Source organism: Oreochromis aureus, linkage group 14, assembly GCF_013358895.1.
Source record: "Oreochromis aureus strain Israel breed Guangdong linkage group 14, ZZ_aureus, whole genome shotgun sequence".
Lineage (NCBI taxonomy): Eukaryota > Metazoa > Chordata > Actinopteri > Cichliformes > Cichlidae > Oreochromis > Oreochromis aureus.
This window is the reverse complement of record NC_052955.1, coordinates 29808882-29836709: the sequence shown is the minus strand read 5'-3', so window position 1 is coordinate 29836709 and position 27828 is coordinate 29808882. Positions and strand designations below refer to the sequence as shown.

The following is a 27828-nucleotide window of genomic DNA, read 5'->3' as shown; positions in this document are numbered from 1 at the left end:
AAGAAAGAAACGCTCAGAATAATTAGAGTGCAGACAGAATGGATGGGAGTCAAAATGTCAAAGTCATTTAGTTTGTGGTTCACATATAAATGGTCTTCAAGGGGGTCAAACAACTATATAGAAAAAACTGTAACAACATGAAAACATTCATGTTCCGATTCACAAAAAGGTGAACAGTCTCAGATGTATTAAGAAAATTAATGAGAGGAATTCCATTGTGGTCTCTCATATTTTCTAACTTTATTACACCTACTAACCATTTTCCAATTTACAGATCAAAGCTGATCAGTGAAGGCACAAATCCTTCACCTAAAGTTTTCTGTCATCACTAGATGTAGGATTGATTTAGATGATCTAGTTAGACAGTGAACAGAATCAGAAGAAGAGAATGCTTTCAAGTCAGATTCTTCTTTATTTTGGTCTCCATCTCCAACGCCATGTTACTTTGAATTTTCTGTACATGGAATCCTTTATCAATTTTCCTTTGTTTCTCCTTTCTCTCTTTTTTTAAAACAAAAAAACAGATCATTATCTTGTCATTCACTGAGTATACATAATGTCACTGACAGTTTCAATGACAACCAGCAACGACATAAATCTCAAAGTTGCCTAAATTAAATATAACTCTCAGTAACCTGTAACTGTGCTGAACTAGTTGGGCATGAAAGCTTCTCGAGTACCAATTGTGATCTTGTTGTTCCTATTTATCCGAATTCCTCAGGATTTGCCAATTCTCTCTGCAGGTATTTGGTGGTTGCAGGTTTCCTCTTCTTAGTCCATCTCTCCACACACACACACGCGCGCGCACGCGCACAGGCACACAGGCACGCACGCACAGCACACACACACACACACACACACACACACACACACACGCACGCACGCACGCACACACACACACACACACACACGCACGCACGCACGCACGCACGCACGCACGCACGCACACACACAGGCACACACACAGGCACACAGTCGTTCAATTTTGTAAATAAAGTCTGCAACATGGAAAGAGCTGTGGTCAAACTATTTATAACTGCGCACACGAGAACACACATACACATCAAAATGTAACAGGTTCATAGTAATGAGCGTTCTAACCTCGGGGCGTCGCAGCACCCCTTTTATACCAGCGCACAAACTCTGTATCTTTTCAGTTGCAATAGTCTTTTGTCCAACATGGGCTGTTGCTGAACAGAGAAGACTCCCACAATTCTTTCCCAGGCCTGCACCTGGCGCTGGCCCTGAGCTTCATCCCTCTGAGCAAAAAAGTTGGCAGATAACATAGTGAAACGCCGTTAGGCATAGCTAAGCAAGGTCATGCTGACACATACTTGCTTCATCTTAAGTAGGCAAAGGTTATACAAGAATCATACAGTAAGATTCTAAACACAAATCTAAATGTGAGGATAAACTAGTTTTCCATAACAAAAGTCATTACAAAACAGGAAGTTCTTGAAATTTCAGATTCAACTCCAACTACAATCATAAGTAAGCAAACATGAATGAAGACTATGTGCTGTCTTAAGACGTTCAAGGACCAATCAGTGTCAATTAGCAGAATGAAAGTGTTTTATGGATAAAATTGTAACTCCTGTGAGAGAAACAGAATGACGTTCTGTATAGTTTCATTTCAATTTGGCCATAAAAATATTACTTTTTTAAAAAGAAAAGCTAGGATAGACGTTTTTGTTTAGAAGATGGTGTAAACACTGTAAATAGTTATTTTAAATTTTTAGCTCTATTCACTCCAATTCACTGAGGACCATTTTGAAAATGTCCTGAACTGAAGCCATTTTCAGAACTATAACAGGAAGGGAAAAGACTCTTCTTAGATTGGTTTTGGTGTTTGTGTGAAAGAAGTAAAAGTATGAACATAATCGCCATCTAGTGGCAGAGAAAGGGAATTAAAACACTTTCTGAATGAGCTGCCACAGCAGTGGTTCAATCTTTTACTGTGTTAGGAGTATTCAGATAATTGTGCACATACTTTTTTCACAATGATAAAACAAAAATTACGTAATTTCAAATACCAATTAACAACAAAAAATATAGCAATTTTTATTCCATAACAAATAAACATGTAAAAGGGGTTGATGATATAAAACAGCTCTGTATCAAAGGCAGTGTGGAGTAAGTAGACCTGCTTCTGTTCACTCTGAAGATGAAGCTACTTTAAGAAATCCCTCAGAGTCCCAGAGCTTCTTTCTTCACGCTGCAACCCAGCAGGACATTTCCAGCATCCACACACTCTGACACACACGGTGCTAAAAACACAAAACAGATATTAAAATAATGATTGTGGGAGGAAAGCTGTAGCATGAAACAGTTTTTTAAAGCTGTTATTTTATCTGTCACTATCATTGCTGTTACCATTCTGAGCACGAAGCCATGAGGCAGCCTTCATAGCCAGAAGCTCCCACTCGTCCTTTGCATCCATCTTGAAACCATGAAGCCAGATCAGAGCCAGAATGGTGGCCCACACTTCACTGCTGGCCTAATTCACCAAATCAAAGACAATAAAATAAAACAGACAGAACACACATTTTACTTTCTACAAGCAGTAATATTAGATATGTTTGTGTACTTCTTTGTCACACGGGGTCACCAAGGTGGGCAGCTCTGCATATTTGATTTGGCAGATTATTACACTGGATGCTCTTCCTGATGTAATCCCAAAGTGTGATATCATAAATGCTCTAAAATAATGTGCTGACATGTTTTTACAACAACTGATGAGGAAAATAATTTCTGCTGCTGTGTGGTTTCTGGATAATATCAGACGCTGGTGCAGCTCAGTGGTTGGTTAGGAGTGTGATTACCACCAGTGTTTTAGCTTCTGATATGCAGATGTTTATTCTCAGGCTGTGAGGCAGGCCTACATTTACTTTGACTTCAGTGTCCTTGTTTTATGGTGTGTTTTTAATTACATTGTGTGGTTTAGTTCAAATTATAGAATCAAATCTGTTTTATCTCACATTATCATTTTGTGTTAATATTTAAATTGACATCAGCCCACCTTTTCAGGCTTTGACTTTTCCACCTCCTCGTTGGTCTTTCCCAGTGCAGCAGTCAGAGCTGGATCAAGCAGCCAGCAGCCAGACGCCTCCTGCAGGGAGACTAACTGCAGCAAAGGGTCTCTGGGTGGCTGCTCAGGCACAGCAGCTGGAAAATCAAAGATGAAACAAAAACAAAACCTGATTATGGTGCTAGATGACAAAACAGAACTCTACATGATAACCCAGTGCATAAGGCACCACACTGTAAACTATGCAACAGATAAATATTATTTTATTCATTTGAAAATTACATCTTAAAACTGTAATAATTACATAAGAGCTCCATATCAAACATCAGATGTTTACGACAGTCTGCACAAATTAGAGAAAAGTAAAAACTGGCATTACCACAACCTCCATCTTTTAAATTTATAAATCAACCTTAAACAGGCTGAGGTTATCAGGTAAAAACCTCCACTTCGGAGACAAAGGCTATCAAAGCAAATACTGCAGCTATTTGCATAAAGTATTGCACATTTAATATTTCAAATCAGTTCAAATACTAATATGTTTGTTTCTTTGTTTTGATTATCAGAAATGCACACGTGTGTTGATGTGTGTTGTCACTCAGCTTCTACTTACTTGGAGCACCACGTAATGCTATGTTTAAAAAAACCGTGGTTTTAATGAATACCATCTGAAAGTAATCAAACTGATGAGATGAAAGCTTGATACGATGTAAACTATGCATTTCACACACTTTACTGTGAAAATATATGGACAGAATTTTAATTTCAGGGGCTTAAAACAGTGTTTAAATCCTTGTTTTTATTTGATATATTGGAATATAAGAATAATAGATTATTCTATAGGAGAACCCTGGATCTCATTATCTAAGCAACTGAACTAAACATTGTATAGTCACTTCCACTTAGCATTAAATTCCCTTCATGTCTACCAACGTAAGAAAAACAAAAACAAATAAGTACTTAGTATTTTTATTCTAACCCAGCAAATTCTAAATGATGGTTTCACGCACATTAAAAAAATAAAAATTTCCATCAGCTGACTTTTGACAAAAAATACATGTTAATTAAAACGAAATACATGATCTTAAGTTGTTGGGTTTTTTTTCCCCCACTTACATTTCCTTCGTGCTTTGTCTGGCATCATTCTTCTTGGGTCTGCATCTGAAATTGTTAAACCCAAAAAATGTTTGAGGTAATTACAGGGAATTCCTTAGGAATAGTATCTGAATGCACAAATTTCTCAAAAATAGTCATATTTCAAAATGTACTCATGGCCATTGGAGCAGATATAGGTATGGAGTCTAACTTATTAAAGAAAAATAAAACTGGCAACACCCCACCATCAGTTACTGTGGTTTTAATGAATACCATCTGGAGGCAATCAAACTGATGAAATGAAAGCTTGATACAATGTAAAGTATGTGTTTCACATGCTTTAGAGAGAAAATATATGGCCAATGTATTAAATTAATTTAATCTGATTTATTGGAATATAAGACTAAAAGATTATTCAGTGAGAAAAAACTGGATCTCAATATCAAAGCAACTGAACTAAATATTGTTATACAGTCACTTCCACTAAACTTCCCTTAAACTTCCTTCATATCTACCAAGACAATGCGTGCTTATTTTCTTTTCTTTTATTCTAACCCAGCAAATTATAACTGATGGTGTTACACACAATAAGAAAATAAGAATTTCCATCAGTTGACCTTTTGAAAAAACACACCTGCTAATTAAACTAAATACATGTTCTCATTTTCTGTTTTACTTACTTTCCATTACCTTTTGTTTTTCTTTCTTCATGAAGAATCCTTTTGAATTGGTGAACACAAAACAACATTTTTGAGGTAATTACAGAGAATTCCTTAGCAATAGTATCTGAATGCATAGTTTTCTCAAAAACAGTCATATTACAAGAAAAAAAAAATCATAACCTTTTCACTTCCTGATTTCTTACAATGTTAAAACAGTGCACTGCTGTGCTGCTCTGCCCTTAGCATACACACTCCATGATAATATTCTTTTGGCTGTCAGAGGCACAAACATTCCCCTGACATACATGTTGCTATGGACCACCATACCAGCTCATACATGTGATAGCTCACATCATTTCCTCTGTGTTTAACAGTCTGTGTATTCACAGAAACGGCCAAATTAAAAGTACAAAATATCACATTCATGAAAGCTGGTTTGGCTGTATTTACTCTTTTTATTGCTTGTTTGCTGCTCTAACTGATGCATATGTATGGAGAAAAATGTTTTCAACAAAGGGTTGATCCACAAGCATAAACCAGGCTCTACAAGTGTGCACAATGCCTTTTGAGGATTCACATGTGCATGTTCAGTCCACACACAAATACAAAGCAATCTGACCACACCTAAAACTATTTTCTAAATGTGTACATCCTAACCTGAATAAATACTGAGTTTAAGTTCAGCCCACACATCAGATAATTTGGACTTTCAAAAACCTTTCTGAGCGTACAAATCTCTAACACTACACATAACGTCTCTCTCGCTTGTTCACAAAACTTTAAATACGTGTGGACGAATCACCTGATACACAGATAAATTGCATGCCCACGTGGGGTTCTGAGACAAATTTAAGGCTGCTAGATTCACACACATCCACAAATGTAAGCTGCGTTCAAGTCCCAGTGTAAAACTGGAACATCTGGGCTTCCAGTGTATATCAGCATTGTTCTGTTTTGATTTGTTTGTTTATTGTTAAAGTTACAGGTATTTCTTTTTCGAACACACAGACCAGCTTACAACGCCTTTACTAAAAAACAGATTTACCAAATACAGCCTGCTACATTCTGAAATGTTGGACTTATTCAAGGGTTTTCCTTCCAAAGTGCAATGCAATATGTGTTCAGAATTATTCATTACACCAACATTAATGTTAGCCTGCTGTTATTAGACAATGGTAAGATCAACATAAGAGTGATATTCCACATTTTTTGTTTATATTATTTGTTGTTGTTTTTTTCTTAGAAAATGGAATGTCCACTTTATTTGAGAAAAACAAACAAACAAATAAACAAAAATAAAACTGCAGATATACAGCGAAAATGATCGGATTATTGATTTAATTAATTGTGCATAAATGATCAGTATTTATTCAGGTTTAGATTGTATGCATTTTAAGTGTGGTCAGCTTTGTATTTGTGTGTGAATTGAAGCATGGATGTGAGTCCTCAAAAGTTACACACAAATCATTTTAATTATTTACTTGTATTTGTATTTGTTATTTGTAAAGTTTCATTTATGCTTTTGGATCATATCATATGCATTTACAACCCTTTTGAGACATATTTCTCTACATACATATGTTACTTATACACATACACATATGGAGGACCACACTATGTGATTACTACCATATGAATAAAAATGCCTATATATTAGTTTAACCTTCACTAAGAGTTTAAGTCAATTCAATTTTATTTATACAGTGCCAAATCCCAACAACAGTCACGTCAAGGCGCTTAAGTTTTACTTATTCTTCTTATGTACAAGTCCTCCTTCAAATCTACATCCTACATCACGATGTTAAAATCATAAAAGAAAGAGGATGGCATGAGATGAAGACACTGCATTTGAATTATTTACATTTGTACATACAGTATTGCATATTTAACATATGAAATAAGTTTAAAAAAAGAACATGACAGTTTGTTTCCACATGTACAGATACACACATCTACACATTAACATAGACGTGCAGATGTGTCATTTAGGTTTTACTTACCCTTGGATTTACACTCTATAATGTAAAAAAATAAAGAAAGAATTAAACAAAAAAAATAGAGTCAGTACATTTATCAGAATTTGTTAAAGAACACTTAATTACTGATGTGTTAAAATACAAATAGAAAACAAATAGTATAAAAGTATTTAAATGTACACCACTGTCCATCTTGTAACAAATACTTTAAAGTCAGTGTCATTTTTTGCTTTTGGATCATCTGAACCAGGCTCTGCTCTTAAACGTATCATTGTACTTCCTTTTATTCACATTTATCTCTTTATTTTTAAGGAAAGCAAATAACCATGACAAAAACAGATTAATATTTCATGTTAACATGTAATGTCTCCATATCATACTAAGTTTCTGGCTTCTGAGTCTTACAGCAGGTTAGAATATTACTACAATATTTAAACTATATTTAAATCTACATGTTGATAAACACCACCTATATTTAATCATTCAAGTTTGGACACGTTGACTCATTAAAGGGTCTTTTTCATTGTTTTTACTCTTTTGTGCAGTTAAGAAAACAGCTCTTTATTGAAGGAGCTACATGTAGAGATACGACCTTCTCTGAATTTTAATAGGATTACATATTTAATATATTACATTTCTAATTATTTAATAATTAAAAAAAAAATTCACAGGAAGGAATTGTTTGCACGTCTTTAGTTGCTGACTAAGGACACAGCCAATTACAGCAACTATCAAACAGCAAACAAATATTGCAGCAACTGTGCAGTAAATGTTCAACATTTAACATTTCAAATCAGTTCAAATACATATGTTTGTTTCTTTGTTTTGATTATCAGAAATGCACACGTGTGTTGATGTGTGTTGTCACTCAGCTTCTACTTACTACTTGGAGCACCACGTAATGCTATGTAAAAAAAAAAAAAAAAAAAAAAATCAGGTTTAAAGTTTACAACAGGCTGAACAAATTAGAGAAAAGTAAAAACTGGCATTACCACAACCTCCAATCTTTTAACTTTATAAATCAACCTTAAACAGGCTGAGGTTATCAGGTAAAAATCTCCCCTTTGGAGACAAAGGCTATCAAAGCAAATACTGCAGCTATTTGCATAAAGTATTGCACATTTAATATTTCAAATTAGTACAAATACAAATGTGTTGGTTTCTTTATTTTTATTCTTCAGAAATGCATATGTGTATTGTTGCTCAGCTTTTACTTACCACACCCAAGTGGAGCCAAACTTGGGACTACGCAAAAAAAATAAAAAAAATAAATAAATCAGGCGGAACATATTAGAGAAAAATTAAAACACCACACCCTCCAGCTTTAAAATTTATTAATCAACCTCAAACAGGCTGAGGTTATCAGGTAAAAGTCTTCACTTTGGGATACAGCCCGTTACAAAGGCTATCAAAGCTATATACAGTACTGAGCTCCTTACTATGTAAACGAAAAAAAAAAAAAAAAAAAAAAAAAAAAAAAAAAGGTCCTGGATATGCAAATACAACACAAATAGTACAAACACCGCTTAAAATATACACAATGTTTATCTGTTCAGTCTGATTGTTCCATTTTCATGTCATAACTAGAGATGGGCAGTAATGCGTTACTGTAATCCGATTACTTTTTTCAAGTAACGAGTAAAGTAAGGGATTACTATTGCAAAAAAGGTAATTAGATTACTGTTACTTTCCCGTAAGTACGCTGCATTACTGCGTTACTAAAACCGTGATTTTTTTTGCGAGAGTGTCTCATGAGAATGGCGTAAGGGAGTGCGACATTCATGGCAACAGCTGTGTGCAGATCAACAATGGATAATATAACGAGTGCGGAGAGAGTATGAGCGTGCAGCATTTAAAACGTGGAAGTACTGACCTGACAAAAACATTAGCGTCCGCTGTACACTGCTTGGGAAGAAAACTTTTTTTTACAGCTAAAAAACCCTAAACTTCCAAGCAAGCACCGAGTACGCTGCCACGGGAATGTGAAATTCACAGAAAAAGTCCCGGATTCTTCCATTAACATGACCGCTGCGACACACCTGCACCAGGGCAAATCTCCGCCTGCCCCACTCCTGCTATACAGGTGAAAATAGAGCAACAGGACCGCTGAGTCTTTGATTTTATTTATTTTCTGCTGTGTTTTACGTGCATCTATTGAAAGAGTGAGTGTAAACACAAAAACTATTTTATTTTATTTTATACGCTGGAATGTACAGAAAGTAGGTTTAAATGTTAAACAAATTTCTTCCGGTCAGAGAATGTTGCATATAATTTAATTTTTGCTTGATGCATAAAGTTAAAAGATTAAAACTAATAAAACAAGTTTTAAAAAGAGACTTTTTCATTTGATTACAGTTTATATGATGGATTATGCAGAAAAAGTAGAAGAAAGTAACTAAGTAACTAAGTAACTAATTGCTTTTGAAAATAAGTAAACAGTAAAGTAACGGGATTACTTTTTTGGGAAAGTAATCAGTAATTAGTTACTGATTACTTTTTTCAAGTAACTTGACTTCCACTGGTCATAACCTTCCTGACATGTCTGCCAGTAAAGTTTCCTCACCTGCATCCTGTTCTCTGATTGGTCCCTGCTGTATTTATACATCATGCTTAAAACTCTAGTTTATATAATTATCAATTTCTAATGTGTTCTCTAGTGTTTTTTCTTTCCTGTTTTTTTTTTTTCTTATTATGTGGCCATTATGCATTAAGCGCTGTCTGCCACAAAACCACTCAGCCTCGGTTCAAGTCATAATAAAAAAATCTCCCCAGAGGATTAGCTAACAAAAATAAATAAACTAGTAAAATAACAGAATTCTAATATTAATGCAGTGACTCACAGGTATTATAATAAGTAGTATTTAAAGTGTAAAAGAGGTTAACCAATATTCTGAAATGTAAACTCCCATGAAGTCCAGATGAAACATATGAGGTTAACAATTGCATAAGAAGTTGAGTATTCTCTTATTCACATTGTTTAGTTTTACAGAAAAATACTACAAATACTACAAACAGTATTTAAATATGTAAGATCTTTGTGTGTTTAATCTGGTTGTTCTGTTTTCATGTAAGATAGGATAAACTACTACTGGATTGTGACATTACTGCAATGCCTCACAGGTTAGTAGTATTTAAAGTATAAATAATGTTCACTAATATTCCAAATATAACAACAGCAACATTTTGGCTTGCCGTCTTAGGATACAGCCCATTATAATGACTACGAAAGCAAGTACTACTGCAACTGTACACACAGTATTTATTATTTAACATTTTGAACAAGTTAGAACAGAAATGCGTTTCTGTTTATTTTTAGAAATGCATTGATGTGAAGATGTGCGTTATACTGATTTTCAGCTTCTACTTACTCGTACGTTGTCTTGAACCATTTAAAATTGTGTAAGCACCTAGGATGCAAAAAAAAAAAAAAGGTCAAAATATTTAATAAGAATTTGTTAAAAAGAACTTGATGTTATTTTAGGGATGTAGACATATAACACAAACACTACAAACAGTATTTAAAAGGTGATATGATATCTTCCTCTATTCAGTCTGGTTGTTCTGTTTTTATGCCCCAACTCCTCCGTCATTTCACAACTTACTGCTCTCACCTCCCTGACATGTCTGCCAGTAAAGTTTCTTCACCTGACCTTCTTCTCCACTCACCTGCATCCTCCTGTCTTATTGGTCGCTGCAGGATTTTTGCGGCTTGTTCATTATCCTTTACATGACCTATTCTTAATTACTCACTGCTGCTCAGGCACGCATTGGCATGGATTTACACACTATTATGTAAACAAAAGAAATTAAAATTTTTAAAAAAACCAAAAAACAGGTCAAGATATTTATTTTCTTAAAAAGAACAAATAGAGTATTCACTTTGAACATTAACAGAGTGATATACAAATACTACAAACAGTATTTTTTGTTCTCTCGTGTTTACTGTCTTTTCTTCTATCGGTATCTTGACTCCTTTTTTTTCTACTGAATCTAACGTTTTGCTTTAACCAACTTTTCATTGTATTTTTATTACGACTGGATCCTGTGAACTGACTCTGTTAGTCTGCTATTTTACTCTTTTCATTCAAGTTCAGCTATCTTCATCTTCAAACTTTGGCTTACAAAGTTTTAGTTTTTTTATTGAAATAAACTCACGGGCTGTTGAAATATTTCTGTGCACAAGAGGTCCTTGAATCACTTCGCTGTTGCCTTTGTTGACAGCAATAAAAGCAGTGAACGAACTGCTCACTCCTGATTGGACACTGAGCTGCACCACCTTCTCCTTCACGCCTCCATCTTGCTGTCCTCTGCGATCTCTCTCCTCCATCTCCAGGGAGCGAATGAGAGTCCGAGCACTCAACCTGTGGACTGTTAGTCTGCAGACAAGAAGGAAAACATTTCAGAGTCATAATGTTTGTCATTTTGCTACATTACATTTTGTTAATTAAATTACATTTTTGTTACATTCTGGGTTTTACCTTTGACACTGGCACCCCAATAGATTCTTCCATATGCTAGGAAAATGCATGAAAATATACTACTCAGTGCTTTTGCACAAATCTATAATAGTTTCCTTTCTAGGTTTCATCACTTTGATACAACAACAAGATTTACAAACAAACAACTTAAGAGGTCCACCTCCGTCTCTTGCTTCTGAGAGACGGAGGTGGGCGCATCTCTGTCCCTCTCCCTAACCCTTATCTCTCCTGCTTGGCTTCTTAGGTCTTCGTCTTGTCTTGTCTCGTGTAACTAACCCTCGGAGAGTCTCTCAGTCTTGTTCTCTAAAACCTAAAGAAGAATTATGGATTTAATCAACTGGCCCCTAAATGCAATTGACACTCTTCTCGATGAGGAGCCTGGGTTTGAGAGAGCCCGAGTTTCCTGGAGGGACGTTCCCTGCCAGATACACAATGGATGGGTGGCAGAAGTGGCGCCTAATGTGCCTTGCGGGACCGTCTATTGAGGACATTGAAGACGTCTACCTGTTTGGAACCATGATAATGGGGTTCTTGCTGATCCGAGCTGGCTTGGCCCTGGCTTATCGGAAATTGAAGAAGGCAGTTATAGCTGTTCAAAACCCCACAAGGCTAGCCGCTATGATCGAAAGTCTGGGAAGAGCTGTGAGTACTCAGACTGTTCTTATGGAACGCAATATGGGAAAGATCTTGGAGAGGCTCACGGCTCTTCAACAGGAGATTGCTATACCTGCTGACCAGTGATGGACATTAAGAACAACTGTAAAATACAGATGTAGTCTATTCGTCCTAAACCATCTATCCACCATCTTCATCTCATGCGGCTACCCCCACCCTGCCAGTGCCAGCTGGAAGCTTGAAGGCCGACGCTGACAAGAACAACAAAATTCTCCCTGATAACGAGAGACTGCTGAGACTCTTGCCCAGATCCCTCAAGGCCGCCTGCGTAGGCTGCGGACTGTTGACTTTCGCTTAACATGGTGAAAGGACACTCTCTGGCTGAACACAGGACACACATTCACATTCACTCACTTCCCCACCCCACTCCTAATGCCTCCGATGCTTGCCTCCCATCCGGTGCAGACGATGGGCCAGCTGGAAGGTGCAGAGATGCAGCGACCCTGATGCTGCTGTCTACATTGTCTTACTCTCCCTGTTGCTTGTCTTGTTTTTCATGGTGCCCTGGTGTGAAGATTATTGTGCTTTTGTGCTGGAGTTTTTGCTTCTATTCTCATACTGACCCCCTATCAGGGGATCAGTATGAGCAGAGTTTCTTTTTTCCTCCTCCACTGCCCTATTGTGTTATACATTTCACTGTGTTTCTTTACGCTACCTGTTCTGACCTGTCTCCCCAATGTGATGTTTGTGTATTGTATGTACGGTTGGAAAAGGTCCAATTTCGCTACAGGCAACGGCAAGTGACAGATAAAGGCTTCAATCAATCAATTTTGACCCACCCCTTTTCCAAAATGAGAAAGTTCTTTATTTAAATTAAATACATGTGACCTAGAAAAAAGTGTGAAACTGTTGAGCTAAGTCAGAGAGAGATTCATCAGAAAAATTACATAATTACCTAAACTGGCTCCTTTCGATGTGAAGGACCAGCAGCTCTATTCTGAGCCCCTTCCGGATGGCCAAAAACCTCACCCTATCTCTAAGGTTGAGGCCAGCCACCATTTGGAGAAAGCTCATTTCCGCCGCTTGTATCTGCAATCTCGTTCTTTTGGTCACTACCCACAGCTTGTGACCATAGGTGAGGGCAGGGACGTAGATCGACTGGTAAATTGAGAGCTTTCCTTTTACACTCAGATCTCTCTTCACCATGACGGCTCGGTACAGCATCCGCATCACTCCAGCTGCAGCACCAATCTGTGTGTCGATCTCCCGCTCCCTTCTCCTGTCACTCGTGAATAAGTCCATACTTAAATTCCTCCATTTGGGGAAGGAACCTGTCCCTGACCCAGAGTGAGCACTCCACCCTTTTCTGGCTGGGGACCACGGCCTCAGATTTGGAGGCGCTGATTCTCATTCTCAAAGCTCTCAGCTGCAAACCGCTCCGGTGCGAGCTGGAAGCCATCACCCGATGAAGCCAACAGAACCACATCATCTGCAAAAAGCACAGATGAGACGACCCAAGTGAAAGTCGTCCGCCCAGAAATTCTGTCCATAAAAATTACAAACAGAATCGGTGACAAAGGGCAGCGCAGTCCATCACCCACGGTAAACGAGTCTGACTTATTGCCAGCTATGCGGGCCAAGCTCTTGCAACAGTTGTATAAGGAGCGAATGGCCCGCAGCAATGGGTCAGACACCTCATACCCACAGGACACTCGGAGGGACACGGTCGAATGCCAAGTCCAAAAAACACATGTAGACTGGTTGGGCAAACTCCCATGCACCCTTAAGTATCTTTATGAAGGTAAAGAGCTGGTCCAGTGGTCCACAACCAGGATTAAAACTGCATTGTTCCTCCTGTATCTGAGGTTCAACCAACGGATAGACTCTCCTTTCCAGCACCCTGGCACAGACTTTCCCAGGGAGGCTGAAGAGGGTGATACCCTTATAGTTGGAACACACCCTCCAGTCCCCCTTCTTAAAAATGGGAACCCCAGTCTCCCAATCCAGAGGTACCGCCCCTGATCGCCACGCAACATTGTAGAGGCGTGTCAACCAAGATAGCCTTACAACATCCAGAGCCTTCAGGAACTCAGGGCAAACCTCATCTTCCCTAGGGGCCCTGCCACCAAGGAGTTGTTTAACTGCCTCAGTGACCTCACCCGCGGAGATAGACGAGTTGTGCCTCTTGTCTCTAGACGCTGCTTCCTCCATGGAAGACATGCCAATGTGATTAAGGAGGTCTTTGAAGTATTCCTTCCACCACCCGACAGTGTTCTCATTCGAAGTCAGCAGCACTCCACCCTCACTATGCACAGTGCAGGTAGATCACCGCTTTCCCCTCCTGAGTCGCCAAACGGGTGGCCATAATCTTTAGGCGGTATGGTTCAGGGGTTACCACCACAACAGGCACCAACCACTCTGCAACCACAGCTCTGATGATTTGAAATGGAGTCCCTCAAGTCTCACAAATGAAAAATACACACATATTCTTTTTGGACAGGAAAATCTACTGATATTTTTGTTTTTGTAGTATCAGATTTCAGTGCATGAAAAAAATAACATGCCTGAAAGTGGGTTGACAGAGCATTTTTCAAAGGAACTTATTTTGAGTAGTATTTATTATTTGAACCTAAAATTTCACAGCACTCATATGTGCCCACACTTTGAATCATAACATTTTTATAAAAAACACGCAATAGATGGTTGAGCAGAAGACCCGTGCTGATTACAAATGGAATGACCCATGAGTTAACTAAGCTGGACTTGGTTTTACTGACAGCTTGAAGTTAATGTTTAACAAGCAGCGAGTAACTTGGGCAGTACAAACAAACTACCCACCAGCTTAAGAAATTACTGAGCTGTGCTTAAGTTAACACTGAAGCTGGCTCCATAGACTTCAATGTTGTGGTATTTGTTTTGGTAAAAGAACATGATCCTAAAATAGTTTTAACAGGAGTTATAGTGAAGAGAGGCTGCAGCTTAGCAGAAATCCACCATAATCACTTTGATAGACCGTATAAATGATCATTTATCATTTGCAATTAGCCAATTTGAATTTTATTTATATTCCAATACTTCACAACTGTAATTGCTTTAAGTCACTTTGCATATTAAGCTAAAGACCCTATAATATTAGAGAAGAAAAACACAACAACCAGATGTTCCATATGAGCACGCACTTGGCAACACTGGGAAGGAACAACTCTGTTTAAAAGAGAAGAAACCTCCAGCAGAACCAGGTTCAGGGAGAGCAACTATCTGCTGCAACTGGTTGGGGGTGAGGGGAAAGACAAGGATGCAGAGGGAGTTAAGTATCTGGACTCTATGTTTCTAACATTTTTAGGGTCAAACGCAAAAACTCGCTTTCGCCTGAAATTAGAAGCAGGAAATTCGAGGTCATCTAGGCCTTGATGTCTTTAAGACATGACTGTAGTTCAACTAATTGATTTGTGTCACAGGGCTTCATGGAGACTTTGTTAAGAAACAAACCAACTTCTGTGTTTTTTACTATTACACTCCAAAAAAATTTTTTTAAAAAATTATGCAGTATTGCCAGTGACTATATTTTCAAGATTTATTGTGCTATACTTTGTTTCTGTCGCACACAGTGACAGAGGACGGTGACCTATAGTCCAGACAGATATGCTGTCTTTACTTAACCCCAGTTATCAGGCTGAAAGAGTCCTGAGAGGATCTCGCATAGATTCCTTTCTGCTGCTGATGGATTTGCCTCTAAAAGTCAGACAGACTTTGTTCTCTTCTCTAAACAAACACTATGACAGTGTGCAATGTACAGACAAGTCTGTCATTCTTTACAAAAGCAGGCTCTGAGGACACAAAGTAGTTGTTGTTGGTGATGTTCCTGTGTGTGTGTCAATCTGTTTGTTCTCAGGCTACGTTCACACTGCAGGCGAAAGCGCATCAAATCCGATTTTTTCGCCCCTATGCGACCCGTATCCGATCATGGTATGACAGTGTGAACAGCACAAATCCGATATTTTCAAATCCGATCTGGGTCAGTTTCGTATGTGGTACTGAATCCGATACGTATCCGATGTTTTAGAAAGCGACTGCTGTGTGAACGGTCAAGTCGCATTAAATCCGTCTTTTACGTCACTGACACAAGACAGACGCCAATTATCAGCGCCGGAGAAGCGCCCGATAGGACATCGCGAACGATTTCCTACCATCCGGTGAAACTGTTGGGAAGACAACGTTGGAGAAATGTGAACATTTTATTTGTACTGTATAATCTGCAGATTCTGACAGAAATCTGCAACTATCCTTTGAAGCACCGCTCCTCTAAAACAGCAAAAAGGATCATTATTAGGTTATCTACATTATTATGTAAATAACAAAATAACTTAAAGCAAAAATCTGGAAACATAAAGTCCGAAGTCTTTATATTAAGGGCCATCAGTCAAACAATATTGTTTGCTCTGGGTCTAAACGGAGCGAGTTGTGTGTGACATCGTCTTTTGCGCATGCGGGCCGCTTTGAGCGTTCACACTTCGCATTTTATGTGTAGTGTGAACGCGCATGCGGGCCGCTTTGAGCGTTCACACTGGAGAGCGTTTGCTGTCGCATTTTATGTGTAGTGTGAACAAGCAGACAAGAAAATCGGATTTGATCAAAAAATCGGAATTGAGCATTAAGACCTGCAGTGTGAACGTAGCCTTAGTGTATTTTATAGTAAAAGTGTCAGATTATTACATAAAAGTGTTTGGACTTGAATTCAAACAATGCCTCCTTGATTTCACACAAACTGCAGACTGAGGTTACTCTGTCATGTCTAATATGTTTGTGATCAGTAATGATATACTATTAGATATTATGATACCCCTAATCCAAGAAATAATGATTAGGAAAAAGTGAAACATATTTAAAACTAGACACACAGCATTAGGTCCGGGTATTATTAACTGTTTTCCAGTAAGTAGAGTTACGTTTCTGATAATACTGTTTTAAATTCAACACGTGGAAACTCACAATTCAAAACAGAAGTGTTGTTTGTGTTAAACATGTTTTACCCAGTGTCCTCTGCAGGTCTGAGACTGAAGTGCAGCTGGTTCTCAGAGGGATGACCTGCCAGGCTGTACTTCAGCGTCACACAGCCCTCTGCTGCCTCTGAGCTCTGACACAGAATTACAGTGTTAGAAGTCACGTTAATTACTGTCTTTAACCTCCTAAGACCCGAACTCTTCCACGGCATGCATTTTTAATTTCTCTTTGATATTTGGGCTGATTGGGACCTGATGAATGTAAAAACAAAGAATTACCAGATTTTTATTTTTTTTTTACCTGATTTTTATTTCTAAGAAAAATGAGAGCCACATATGAGGATATTCGTTTAAAATTTTGATAGAACAGTAGCAGTATAATGTCTTCTTAAGTGGATATCAGGCCCTTGTAGAGCAAAATTAAGTATTTTGGTCTAAATAACCCAAAATGTGATGTCCACATATGTGGACGCCAGATCCTAGGAGGTTAAATACCTAAACAACAACATGAGAGGCTGCTGCTCCTACCTGTCCAGTGAGCTGGGCATAAATCAGTGACCTCTGACCCTGGAAAAGTGTTGTGATTGGTGGAGAGAGGACAGTGACAGACACTTCCTTTGGTAAATCCCATGTGACTGAGATGTCGACCACAGCCGGCTGCAGAGCAAATCGCAGCGACTGCATCACCTGAAAAATAATGAAAAACTCTCCAAATATACACAAACAGCTGGAACAGACATTTTACTCACTGCTAGTGATGGGTATTGATAAGATTTTCACGATTCCGATTCTATTTTCGATTCTGTTTAACGATTCGATTCTTTATCCATTTTTTTTAAAAAGAGAACACTAAGGTCGATTAGCTTAGAACTTTATTTTACATCTTCTCTTTGAACAAGATAGAAATTTAGGAGTAACATGGCCTTACAAACCCAACAGTGAGATCTTAAGAGATCCACAGCCTAAGGCTCTTCAATGGGGTGTCACGGGGTCCCCAGGAAAAAAAATTGTAAATGTAAAATAATAAAATAAATATTCTTCTGTAGCAAAAACAAAGTATAACATAAATTATTCTGTAGCAATTACACAAGAATATCCAGTAATGTTCCTGCCTACAATTAAACACATTCACTTACTGAAAATCAGGGACATCTGCTTTGGCAAATGGGTCCAAGCCTTTGACCACAAACTTAGTCACTGCTCAGTGACATTCGTCTATCCTGGCCTGAAAGGAGACGCTAACGGTAGACTGCAGTGAGAACTGCCAGCATCTGAGCCAGCCAGACTCTGTCTCTCTCATCATGGTCACCTAAATGCAGCGCACATTAATGGCAGGTTTTGTAATAAGGCAGATCGCGCTAACATAATATGCAATGTTAGTTGATTATTTACCTGCCGCATTAACGGGAGAGGACGTGCAAACGTTACCGCTGCTGCTGGGTTGAGATTCACGAGTCCAGAGCGGAATTAAAAACACGACATTCATCATTTCATTTAAGGTCATCGCGTGTTTTGTGAGCAAATGCTTTTGCATATTCGTAGTGTTTCCTCCCTTAAATGAAATATCTACTTTGCAAGTATTGCAAGTTGCCCCGTTGTCATCCGTTCTCGTAAAGTATAACCAAACTTTTGAGCGTTTGAGCCGCTTAGGTGCCCTGTTTCCTGCCAGGTAAATGACGCTCCGCAACGCGGTGACGTCATTCGGGGCGACTGGAATCGATAAGGGAATCGTTTGCAAAAGTGGCAAACAATTCCAAGAAATTGAAACAGTGGGAACCGGTTCTCAACAAGAACCGGGTTTCGATACTCATCCATACTCACTGCACGTTTGATCTTAGTGAGTATCTGCTGCTGCTGTAATATTTAACTTGACTTATTATTATCATAATTACGATTATTATATTTGTATAGCACTTTTCTATTTGAATATTAAAGATAAGTATACATGTTTGAACATACGTGCACATAAACAGACACATAATCAACCATACGGTCAGACATTTATTCCAACATGCAAACTGCGGTTGAAAATCCAGGGGAAAAGATTAAGGGAAAGCTGACCAATAAAAATGTGTTTTAAGCACTCATAAAAAAAAAAAAAATACAAAAATCACCTCACCTGATAGGGTGAGAAAGGCTATTCTAGAGTTTGGGCACCACAATCTCAAAAGCATGATCGCCTCTGACTTTAAAATCAGAGTGAGGGACATTTAGGAGACCCTGGTTACAGGATCGGAGAGGTCGGCTGTAGTGATGAGGTCTCAGAAGCCCTGCTATGCAAGCTGGAGTGGTGTGAAAAAGTGTTTGCCCCCTTCCTGATTTCCTATTGTGTCACACTTACTTGTTTCAGAAACAAATATTAGACAAATAACACAAGTAAAACAAGTAAAAAAATAAATGGGGGGAAAAAACAAACCCACAAAAACAAACCCTGTGATCCAAGGAAATTCAGGGACATATGTGAAACAAAGCAATTGAGATATATTACTCTGGAAAGCCATTTGTAAAGCTGTGGGACTCCAGCAAACCATACTGAGAGCCTTTATCCACAAATTGGGAACACATGGATCAGTGGTGACCAGCCAAATAAAATTACCCCAAGAACACAGCACAACGCACCCAAGAGATCATGAGGTCCCCAGAACAACATCCAAATAACTCTAAGCATCACTTTCCTCAGCTAAGGTCAGTGTTCATGACTCAACCATAAGAAAGAGATGGGGCATAATGTCCAAATTCCAAGATGAAAACCATTGCTTATCAAAAGGTGCATAAAAGCTCATCTCAGTTTTTCCGGAAAACATCTTGATGATCCAAGACTTGGGTAAATATTCTTTGGACTGATGAGACAAAAGTTGCACTTTTTAGAAGGTATGTGTCCCATTACATCAGGCTTAAAAGTAATACGGGATTTTAAAAAAGGAACATCATGACAACAGTAAAATATGGTGACAGTGTGATGGTCTGGGACTGTTTTAAAGCCTCAGGACTAGAAGACTTGTGGTAAATTTAACCATGAACTCTGCTGTGTACCAAAACATCCTGAAGATGAATATACAGCCATCTGTTTCGTAACAACAAGCTGCACTTGGGTTCTGCAGCAGGACAAAAAACACCAGTAAGTCCACCATTGAATAGCTTTAAAAAACAAAATGAAAAATTTGGAATGGCGTATTCAAAGTCCTGACCTGAATCTGATTGAGATGCTGTGGCGTGACCTTAAAAAGACGGTTCATGCTCAAAAACCCTCCAATGTGGCTGAATTACAACATTTCTGCAATGATGAGTGGGCCAAAATTCCTCCACAGCCTGTAAAGGACTCATTACCAGTTATGGGTGACGGTGAGGAGGAAGCATAGTCTTAAACAGAAGCCCCAGGTACACCACCAACCTGTTCATGTGTCTAACCGTTTTTCCCCACTCGGCGACACACCTGCTGGGGGTCAAACTCTGGTAATTGGCGATTCTGTTCTCAGACATGTGAAGCTAGAGACACCGGCAACCATAGTCAATTGTCTTCCAGGGGCCAGAGCAGGCGACATTGAAGGAAATTTAAAACTGCTGGCTAAGGGTAAACGTAAATACAGTAAGATCATAATTCACGTCGGCAGTAATGACACCGGTTACGCCAATCGGAGGTCACTAAAATCAATATTGAATCGGTGTGTAACTTTGCCAAAACAATGTCGGACTCTGTAGTTTTCTCTGGTCCCCTCCCCAATCAGACCAGGAGTGACATGTTTAGCCGCATGTTCTCCTTAAATTGCTGGCTGTCTGAGTGGTGTCCCAGAAACGATGTGGGCTTCATAGATAATTGGCAAACCTTCTGGAGGAAACCTGGTCTTGTTAGGAGAGACGGCATCCATCCCACTTTGGATGGAGCAGCTCTCATTTCTAGAAATATGGACCAATTTATTAAACCCCCAAAATATGACTATCCAGAGTTGGGACCAGGAAGCAGAGTTGCAGTCTTACACGCCTCTCTGCAGCTTCTCTCCTCCTCCTACCCCCAAAAACCCATCTCCATTGAGACTGTGTCAGCTCCCAAACAGACAAAAACAAACTAAAAACCAGCAACAAACAACTTAAACGTAAAAAATCACAAAGAAAGAACAATACAATATCCACATCTGAACCAAAGAGTAAAACAGTGAAATGTGGATTATTAAATATTAGGTCTCTCTCCTCCAAGTCTCTGTTAGTACATGACTTAATAATTGATCAACAAATCGATTTACTCTGCCTTACAGAAACCTGGTTGCAGCAGGATGATTATGTTAGTTTAAATGAATCAACACCCCGAGTCATTCTAACTACCAGAAACCTCGAAGCACAGGCCGAGGGGCGGTGTGGCAGCAATTTTTCACACCAGCCTATTAATTAACGAAAGACCAAGACAGACTTTTAATTCATTTGAAAGCCTGATGCTTAGCCTTGTCCACCCCAGCTGTAAAACTCAGAAACCAGTCTTACTTGTTATTATCTATCGTCCACCTGGGCCTTACACAGAGTTTCTCTCTGATTTCTCAGACTTTTTATCTGATTTAGTGCTCAGCTCAGATAAAATAATTATTGTGGGTGATTTTAACATCCATGTAGATGCTAAAAATGACAGCCTCAACATCGCATTTAATCTGTTATTAGACTCAATTGGCTTCTCTCAAAATGTAAAAGAACCCACCCACCACTTTAACCACACTCTAGATCTCATTTTAACATATGGCATAGAAACTGAACATTTAACAGTGTTTCCTGAAAACCCTCTGCTGTCTGATCATTTCCTGATAACATTTACATTTACAATAATTGATTACACAGCAGTGGAGAGTAGACTTTATCACAGTAGATGTCTTTCTGAAAGTGCTGTAACTAAGTTTAAGAATATAATCCACCCACTGTTATCATCTTCAATGCCCTGTACCAACATAGAGCAGAACAGCTATCTGAACGCTACCCCAACAGAGGTTGATTATCTTGTTAATAATTTTACCTCCTCACTACGTACGACTCTGGATACTGTAGCTCCTGTGAAAACTAAGGCCTCAAATCAGAAGTACCTGACTCCGTGGTATAATTCTCAAACACGTAGCCTAAAGCAGATAACTCGTAAGCTGGAGAGGAAATGGCGTGTCACAAATTTAGAGAATCATCATTTAGCCAGGAGAAATAGTTTGCTGCTTTATAAGAAAGCCCTCCGCAAAGCCAGAACATCTTACTATTCGTCACTGATTGAAGAAAATAAGAACAACCCCAGGTTTCTCTTCAGCACTGTAGCCAGGCTGACAAAAAGTCAGAGCTCTACTGAGCCAACCATCCCTTTAACATTAACTAGTAATGACTTCATGAACTTCTTCACAAATAAAATTTTTATCATTAGAGAAAAAATTACCAATAATCATCCCACAGATGTAATATTATCTACAGCTACTTTTAGTACCATCGATGTTAAGTTAGACTCTTTTTCTCCAATTGATCTTTCTGAGTTAACTTCAATAATTAATTCCTCCAAACCATCAACGTGTCTTTTAGACCCCATTCCTACAAAACTGCTCAAAGAAGTCCTGCCATTAATTAATTCTTCAATCTTAAATATGATCAACCTATCTCTAATAATCGGCTATGTACCACAGGCCTTCAAGGTGGCTGTAGTTAAACCTTTACTTAAAAAGCATCTCTAAAGCTCATTCAGTGTTATATGTTATGTCTGGTGGGATAAGAATTAAAATTTCTTCTTGGAACTGCAGAGGGCTACAAAAACTGGAGAAGGTAAAACAGGTAATGTCTAGACTGAACTCTATGCACTCTGATATCATGCTGCTGCAGGAAACGCACCTGTTGTCTAGTCAAGAGGCGAAGATTAGGAGGAGGTGGCAAGGCAGTATATATTCTGCGCCCTTCACTTCTCAGGCAAGAGGTGTTATGATCTTGATCCACAAATCTATACCATTTCAGGTGACAAAGGTTATTAAAGACAAGGCTGGGAGATATGTTATTTTACAGGGCACACTTATTACGGAAAAAATAATCCTGATAAATATCTATGCTCCAAACATTGACGACCCACAGTTTTTTTCATAACCTTTTTCTTACAGTATCATGTCTGTCTGGTAGCCTCATTATGGCAGGGGACTTTAATTGTACGTTGAACCCAGAGTTGGATAGGAGCTCAGGTATTGATCTCTCTCACCCTAAAAGTAGGCAAACTATTCAACATTTTATGAAAGAACTCGATCTGAGGGATATTTGGAGGATATGAACCCTAAGGTCTTAAAATACTCCTGCTATTCACATACACATAAATCATACTCAGCGTATTGATTACTTTTTAGTTTCTGCCAATTTGAGCTATAAAATAAAGGACTGTCACTACGATAATATTTTAATATCTGACCACTCGCCAAACTCGTTAATATATGAAGATCTGAGACTGAAGAGAGATCCTCCTAGGTGGAGATTTAAACAAAAGTGGCTCCTAGACTCAGAATTTACATCTTTCATAGATAACCAAATAAATATTTTTTTTGATACTAATAGGGATGAAACATCACCCTGCTCAAGATGGGAAGCTTTTAAGGCCTACATAAGGGGTCAGATTATTAGCTTCACAAGTTATAGAGCAAAGTAAACTTACCAGAAAACAAAAAAGTTGGAGGCAGAGATTGAGGTGCTTGAGGGAGAATATTTTCAAAGTTTTTGTCCAAGAGTCCATCAAAAGCTTCTGTTACTAAGAACACAGTATAATGAACTTTCTGCTTCTAAGGCAGCCTCACATCTTTTGCGTCTTAAACAGACATTCTATGATCAAGGGGAAAAGCCCGGGAAATTATTAGCCTGGCGCCTCCGCCAATTACAGAATGAGAAAAACATTGCCTCAGTTGAAAACAGTGATGGACAGGTTATTGTCGACCCTCTAGGAATTAATGAAACTTTTAAGGTTTTTTTTGAAAAATTATATAACTCAGACATAACACACATGGGACAAGAGCAAGATCTCTTCTTGGATACCCTTCAGTTGCCCAGTATTTCAGGACTAATGAGCGCAGATCTTGATACACCTATAACAAAGGAGGAGATATCTATAGCAATAGACCATTTGAAAACAGGTAAAGCCCCAGGCCCAGATGGGCTGCCGATAGAAATTTATAGGGAATTTAAAACTAAACTGCTGTCCCCTCTTTTTGACATGTTTTCGGATTCATTTGAAAAGGGAATCCTTCCGGTTTCATTAAGAGGGGCCCTGATAACTTTATTGCCCAAACCTGGTAAACCATGCAATAAATGTGGTAACCTAAGACCAATAAGTCTTCTTAATGTGGATCTAAAGATACTTTGCAAAATTTTGGCTCGAAGACTGGAGAGATCTTTACCTGACCTAATTACCTGTGATCAGAATGGGTTTATTGCGGGCAGACAGGGATTTCATAATGTGAGGAGAGTGTTGGATATTCTTCATAGTCAGGAGGGAAAACCGGACACTGCTCTACTATCATTAGATGCCGAAAAGGCCTTTGATAGAGTTGAGTGGCCCTATCTATTTGAAATATTAAAAAGATTTGGCTGTGGGGATAATTTCTGTCGGTGGATTAGACTTTTATATAATGAGCCTTATGCTGAAATACTGACAAATGGAATTATATCTAAGCCGTTTGAAATTAAACAGGGCTGTAGGCAAGGGTGCCCTTTGTCTCCTTTATTGTTTATTTTAGCAATTGAACCGTTTGCCATTGCGGTGCGGTCCCATAAGAGCATAACTGGCCTATCGGTAAACCAACAGGAACACAGAATTGCTTTGTTTGCAGATGATGTTATTCTTTTCTTGGAAAAGCTGAAGGAGTCTATCCCAGCCTTGTTGGATCTACTACACATATTTGGACGGATATCAGGATATAAAGTGAACAAGAAAAATCTTCACTAATGATACTTAATTCAGGAGAGAGAGGGTGCTGGAAATCCTTCCAATTCAAAATGGTAGACTGTTTTACTTATCTGGGGATTAAGATAGTGCCATGTTTGAGAGATATTGTTGGGGTTAACTACACCCCTATGGTAGACTCAATCACCTCATCCCTAGATAGATGGAAGCCCTTGCCCTTGTCACTTATAGCGAGAATTAATGTTCTCAAATTAAACATAATGCCCAAACTTTTGTACCTGTTCCAGAACATCCCATTGTCACCCCCTGCTAACCTATTTTTACATCTGAAGACAATTTTTGTACGTTTTTTGTGGAATGATAGATGACCAAGGCTCCGTTTATCACTCTTGTACTACCACCGTATGACAGAGGAGGCCTCAAATGTCCCGATCCACTTTGGTACTATTGGGCAGCCCAATTGAGGACTATGATGTATTATTTTACAGATAAATCCCCCCCGCCTTGGACAAATATGGAAAACAGTTCAGTACCTCTTCCCCTTCCCCAGTATCTATACTCAGCGAAAGTCAAAATGTTGAAAAAAAAGACAAAAAATCCTATAGTCAGAAATATGATTATGGTCTGGTATCAGGTTAAAAAATACCTGGGTGAACTCACCTCCCTCGCACGCTTTAGCCCAATATGGGGTAATCAATTTTTCCCTCCAGGCAGAGCAGACCCTGGTTTTAGGAAGTGGGCTGACAAAGGCTTAAAGACAATAGGGGATCTCGCGGGATCAGAGGGTGAGATTTTGATGTCATTTGAGGAGTTGATTTCCAAGTATGATATCCCATGCAAACATCGATTTAAATATCTACAAGTGAGAAACTTTATTAGATCATCTCAAAATCAGTGTTTGTCAATCCCTCCGTTTTCCATTTTGGAAACAGAAATGAAAAGAGATTGCTTTGGAAAAGGAATAATCTCCAAATTATATAATATGTTAGTAGAGGGTTCCCCTGAATCTTCTTTAGGAAAACTTAATGCTTGGAGGGAAGATTTACGGGAGGACTTACCCTCCGAAGACTGGGAGACGGCATGTGCTGAAGCGCAAACACAAACTACCAGTACTCGTCTCAAAGTATTACAATATAATTGGCTAATGAGGACGTATGTGACTCCAGAAAAGCTTAATAAGTATAATGGTGATACCCCAGACCTGTGTTTCAGGTGCGGTGAGGAGAAAGGGACGTTTTTTCACTGTGTCTGGGAATGCAATAAAGTACAACGGTTTTGGAAAGAGATTAAACAAGCTCTGGATATTATATTGGGTACACAACTAGCTCTTGACCCTAAACTTTTTATTTTAGGGTTATATCCTGATGGACATCTTATGTCTAGAAAGGTAATTACCGCCCTGGACCTATGTCTACTGCTGGCAAAAAGAGTCATAGCACTCTCATGGAGGAAGACCAGTAAACCAAAATATATTAACTGGATTAAGGAATTGTCCACAACTTTGCCTATGGAAAAAATTACTTACATTATTAAGGGGAAACTACCACTTTTTCAAAACATATGGGGTCCCTTTATGCAATATATGGGAAATATGGATCTTGGCAGTATGGTGGATGGGGCAGATGGGGTGTAAATGTTGGTGGTCCTCTGCAGTTTCCTAAATTAATCTCTTTTATACTTGATCTTTAATGCTGTGTGACTTATACATTTGAGTCTGTAACTTTGAACCATGCACAATAGTGTAACCGAGTTGGTGTTGAGCAACCCTTGAAAATAGAGAAGCTTATTATTATTATTATTGTTATTATTATATGTTTTTTTTTTTTCTTTTCTTTCTTCTTTTTTTGGGGGGGGTTTGTGTTTTTTCTTTTTTTTTTTTTTCTTTTTCCTTTGTTTGACTGAGTTATTATTTACGGGTTATATAGTTTGTACTTCCACTTAACTGTTGCTCTCTAACATCTTATAGGTGTCTGATTTGCAAGGGAGGGCGAGTGACTGTTGTACAATAACTTAGTTGCCCTGGATGTCTCCTTTGCTGTGGAAGTACTCCAATTTCTGTATGTATTTTTGAAAAGCAATAAAGATATTGTTGGAAAAAAAAGCATCTCTAGACCCAGCTGTCTTAGCTAATTACAGGCCAATCTCCAACCTTCCTTTCATATCAAAAATCCTTGAAAGAGTAGTTGTCAAACAGCTAACAGATCATCTGCAGAGGAATGGCTTATTTGAAGAGTTTCAGTCAGGTTTCAGAGCTCATCACAGCACAGAAACAGCTTTAGTGAAGGTTACAAATGATCTTCTTATGGCCTCTGACAGTGGACTCATCTCTGTGCTTGTCCTGCTAGACCTTAGTGCAGCATTTGATACTGTTGACCATAATATCCTATTAGAGCGATTAGAACATGCTGTAGGTATTACAGGTACTGCGCTGCAGTGGTTTGTATCATATCTATCTAATAGACTCCAGTTCGTGCATGTAAATGGAGAATCCTCTTCACCCACTAAGGTCAATTATGGTGTTCCACAGGGTTCAGTGCTAGGACCAATTCTATTTACATTATACATGCTTCCCCCAGGCAGCATCATTAGAAGACATAGCATAAATTTTCACTGCTATGCAGATGGCACGCAGCTCTATCTATCCATGAAGCCAGGTAACACACACCAATTAGTTAAACTGCAGGAATGTCTTAAAGACATAAAGACCTGGATGGCCGCTAACTTTCTGCTTCTTAATTCAGATAAAACTGAGGTTATTGTACTCGGCCCTGAAAATCTTAGAAATATGGTATCTAACCAGATTCTTACTCTGGATGGCATTACCTTGGCCTCCAGTAACACTGTGAGGAACCTTGGAGTCTTTTTTGACCAGGACATGTCCTTCAACGCACATATTAAACAAATATGTAAGACTGCTTTCTTCCATTTGCGCAACATCTCTAAAATTAGAAATATCCTGTCTCAGAGTGACGCTGAAAAACTAGTTCATGCCTTCATTACTTCCAGGCTGGACTACTGTAATTCATTATTATCAGGATGTCCTAAAAACTCGCTGAAAAGTCTTTAATTAATCCAAAATGCTGCAGCAAGAGTCCTGACAG

The 27828-nt window shown here is 38.6% G+C and overlaps 1 protein-coding gene across 1 annotated transcript in view; it reads right to left on the bottom strand.

Moving 5' to 3' along the window:
• Positions 1-1016: 1016 nt before the first annotated feature.
• The window catches only part of LOC116329729 (von Willebrand factor A domain-containing protein 5A-like), a 32635-nt gene continuing 5823 nt past the window's right edge, over positions 1017-27828 (bottom strand). Inside the window, exons 11-22 of the mRNA XM_039622427.1 lie at positions 17383-17541; positions 16885-16988; positions 10917-11137; positions 10130-10168; positions 7980-8006; positions 7645-7665; positions 6786-6800; positions 4804-4842; positions 4145-4189; positions 3020-3165; positions 2374-2497; positions 1017-2267 (exon numbers count right to left, since the gene is read on the bottom strand). Coding sequence (XP_039478361.1) covers positions 2188-2267; positions 2374-2497; positions 3020-3165; positions 4145-4189; positions 4804-4842; positions 6786-6800; positions 7645-7665; positions 7980-8006; positions 10130-10168; positions 10917-11137; positions 16885-16988; positions 17383-17541 — 1020 coding nt within the window. The 3' untranslated portion in view covers positions 1017-2187. The remainder of the gene's footprint in view (positions 2268-2373; positions 2498-3019; positions 3166-4144; positions 4190-4803; positions 4843-6785; positions 6801-7644; positions 7666-7979; positions 8007-10129; positions 10169-10916; positions 11138-16884; positions 16989-17382; positions 17542-27828) is intronic.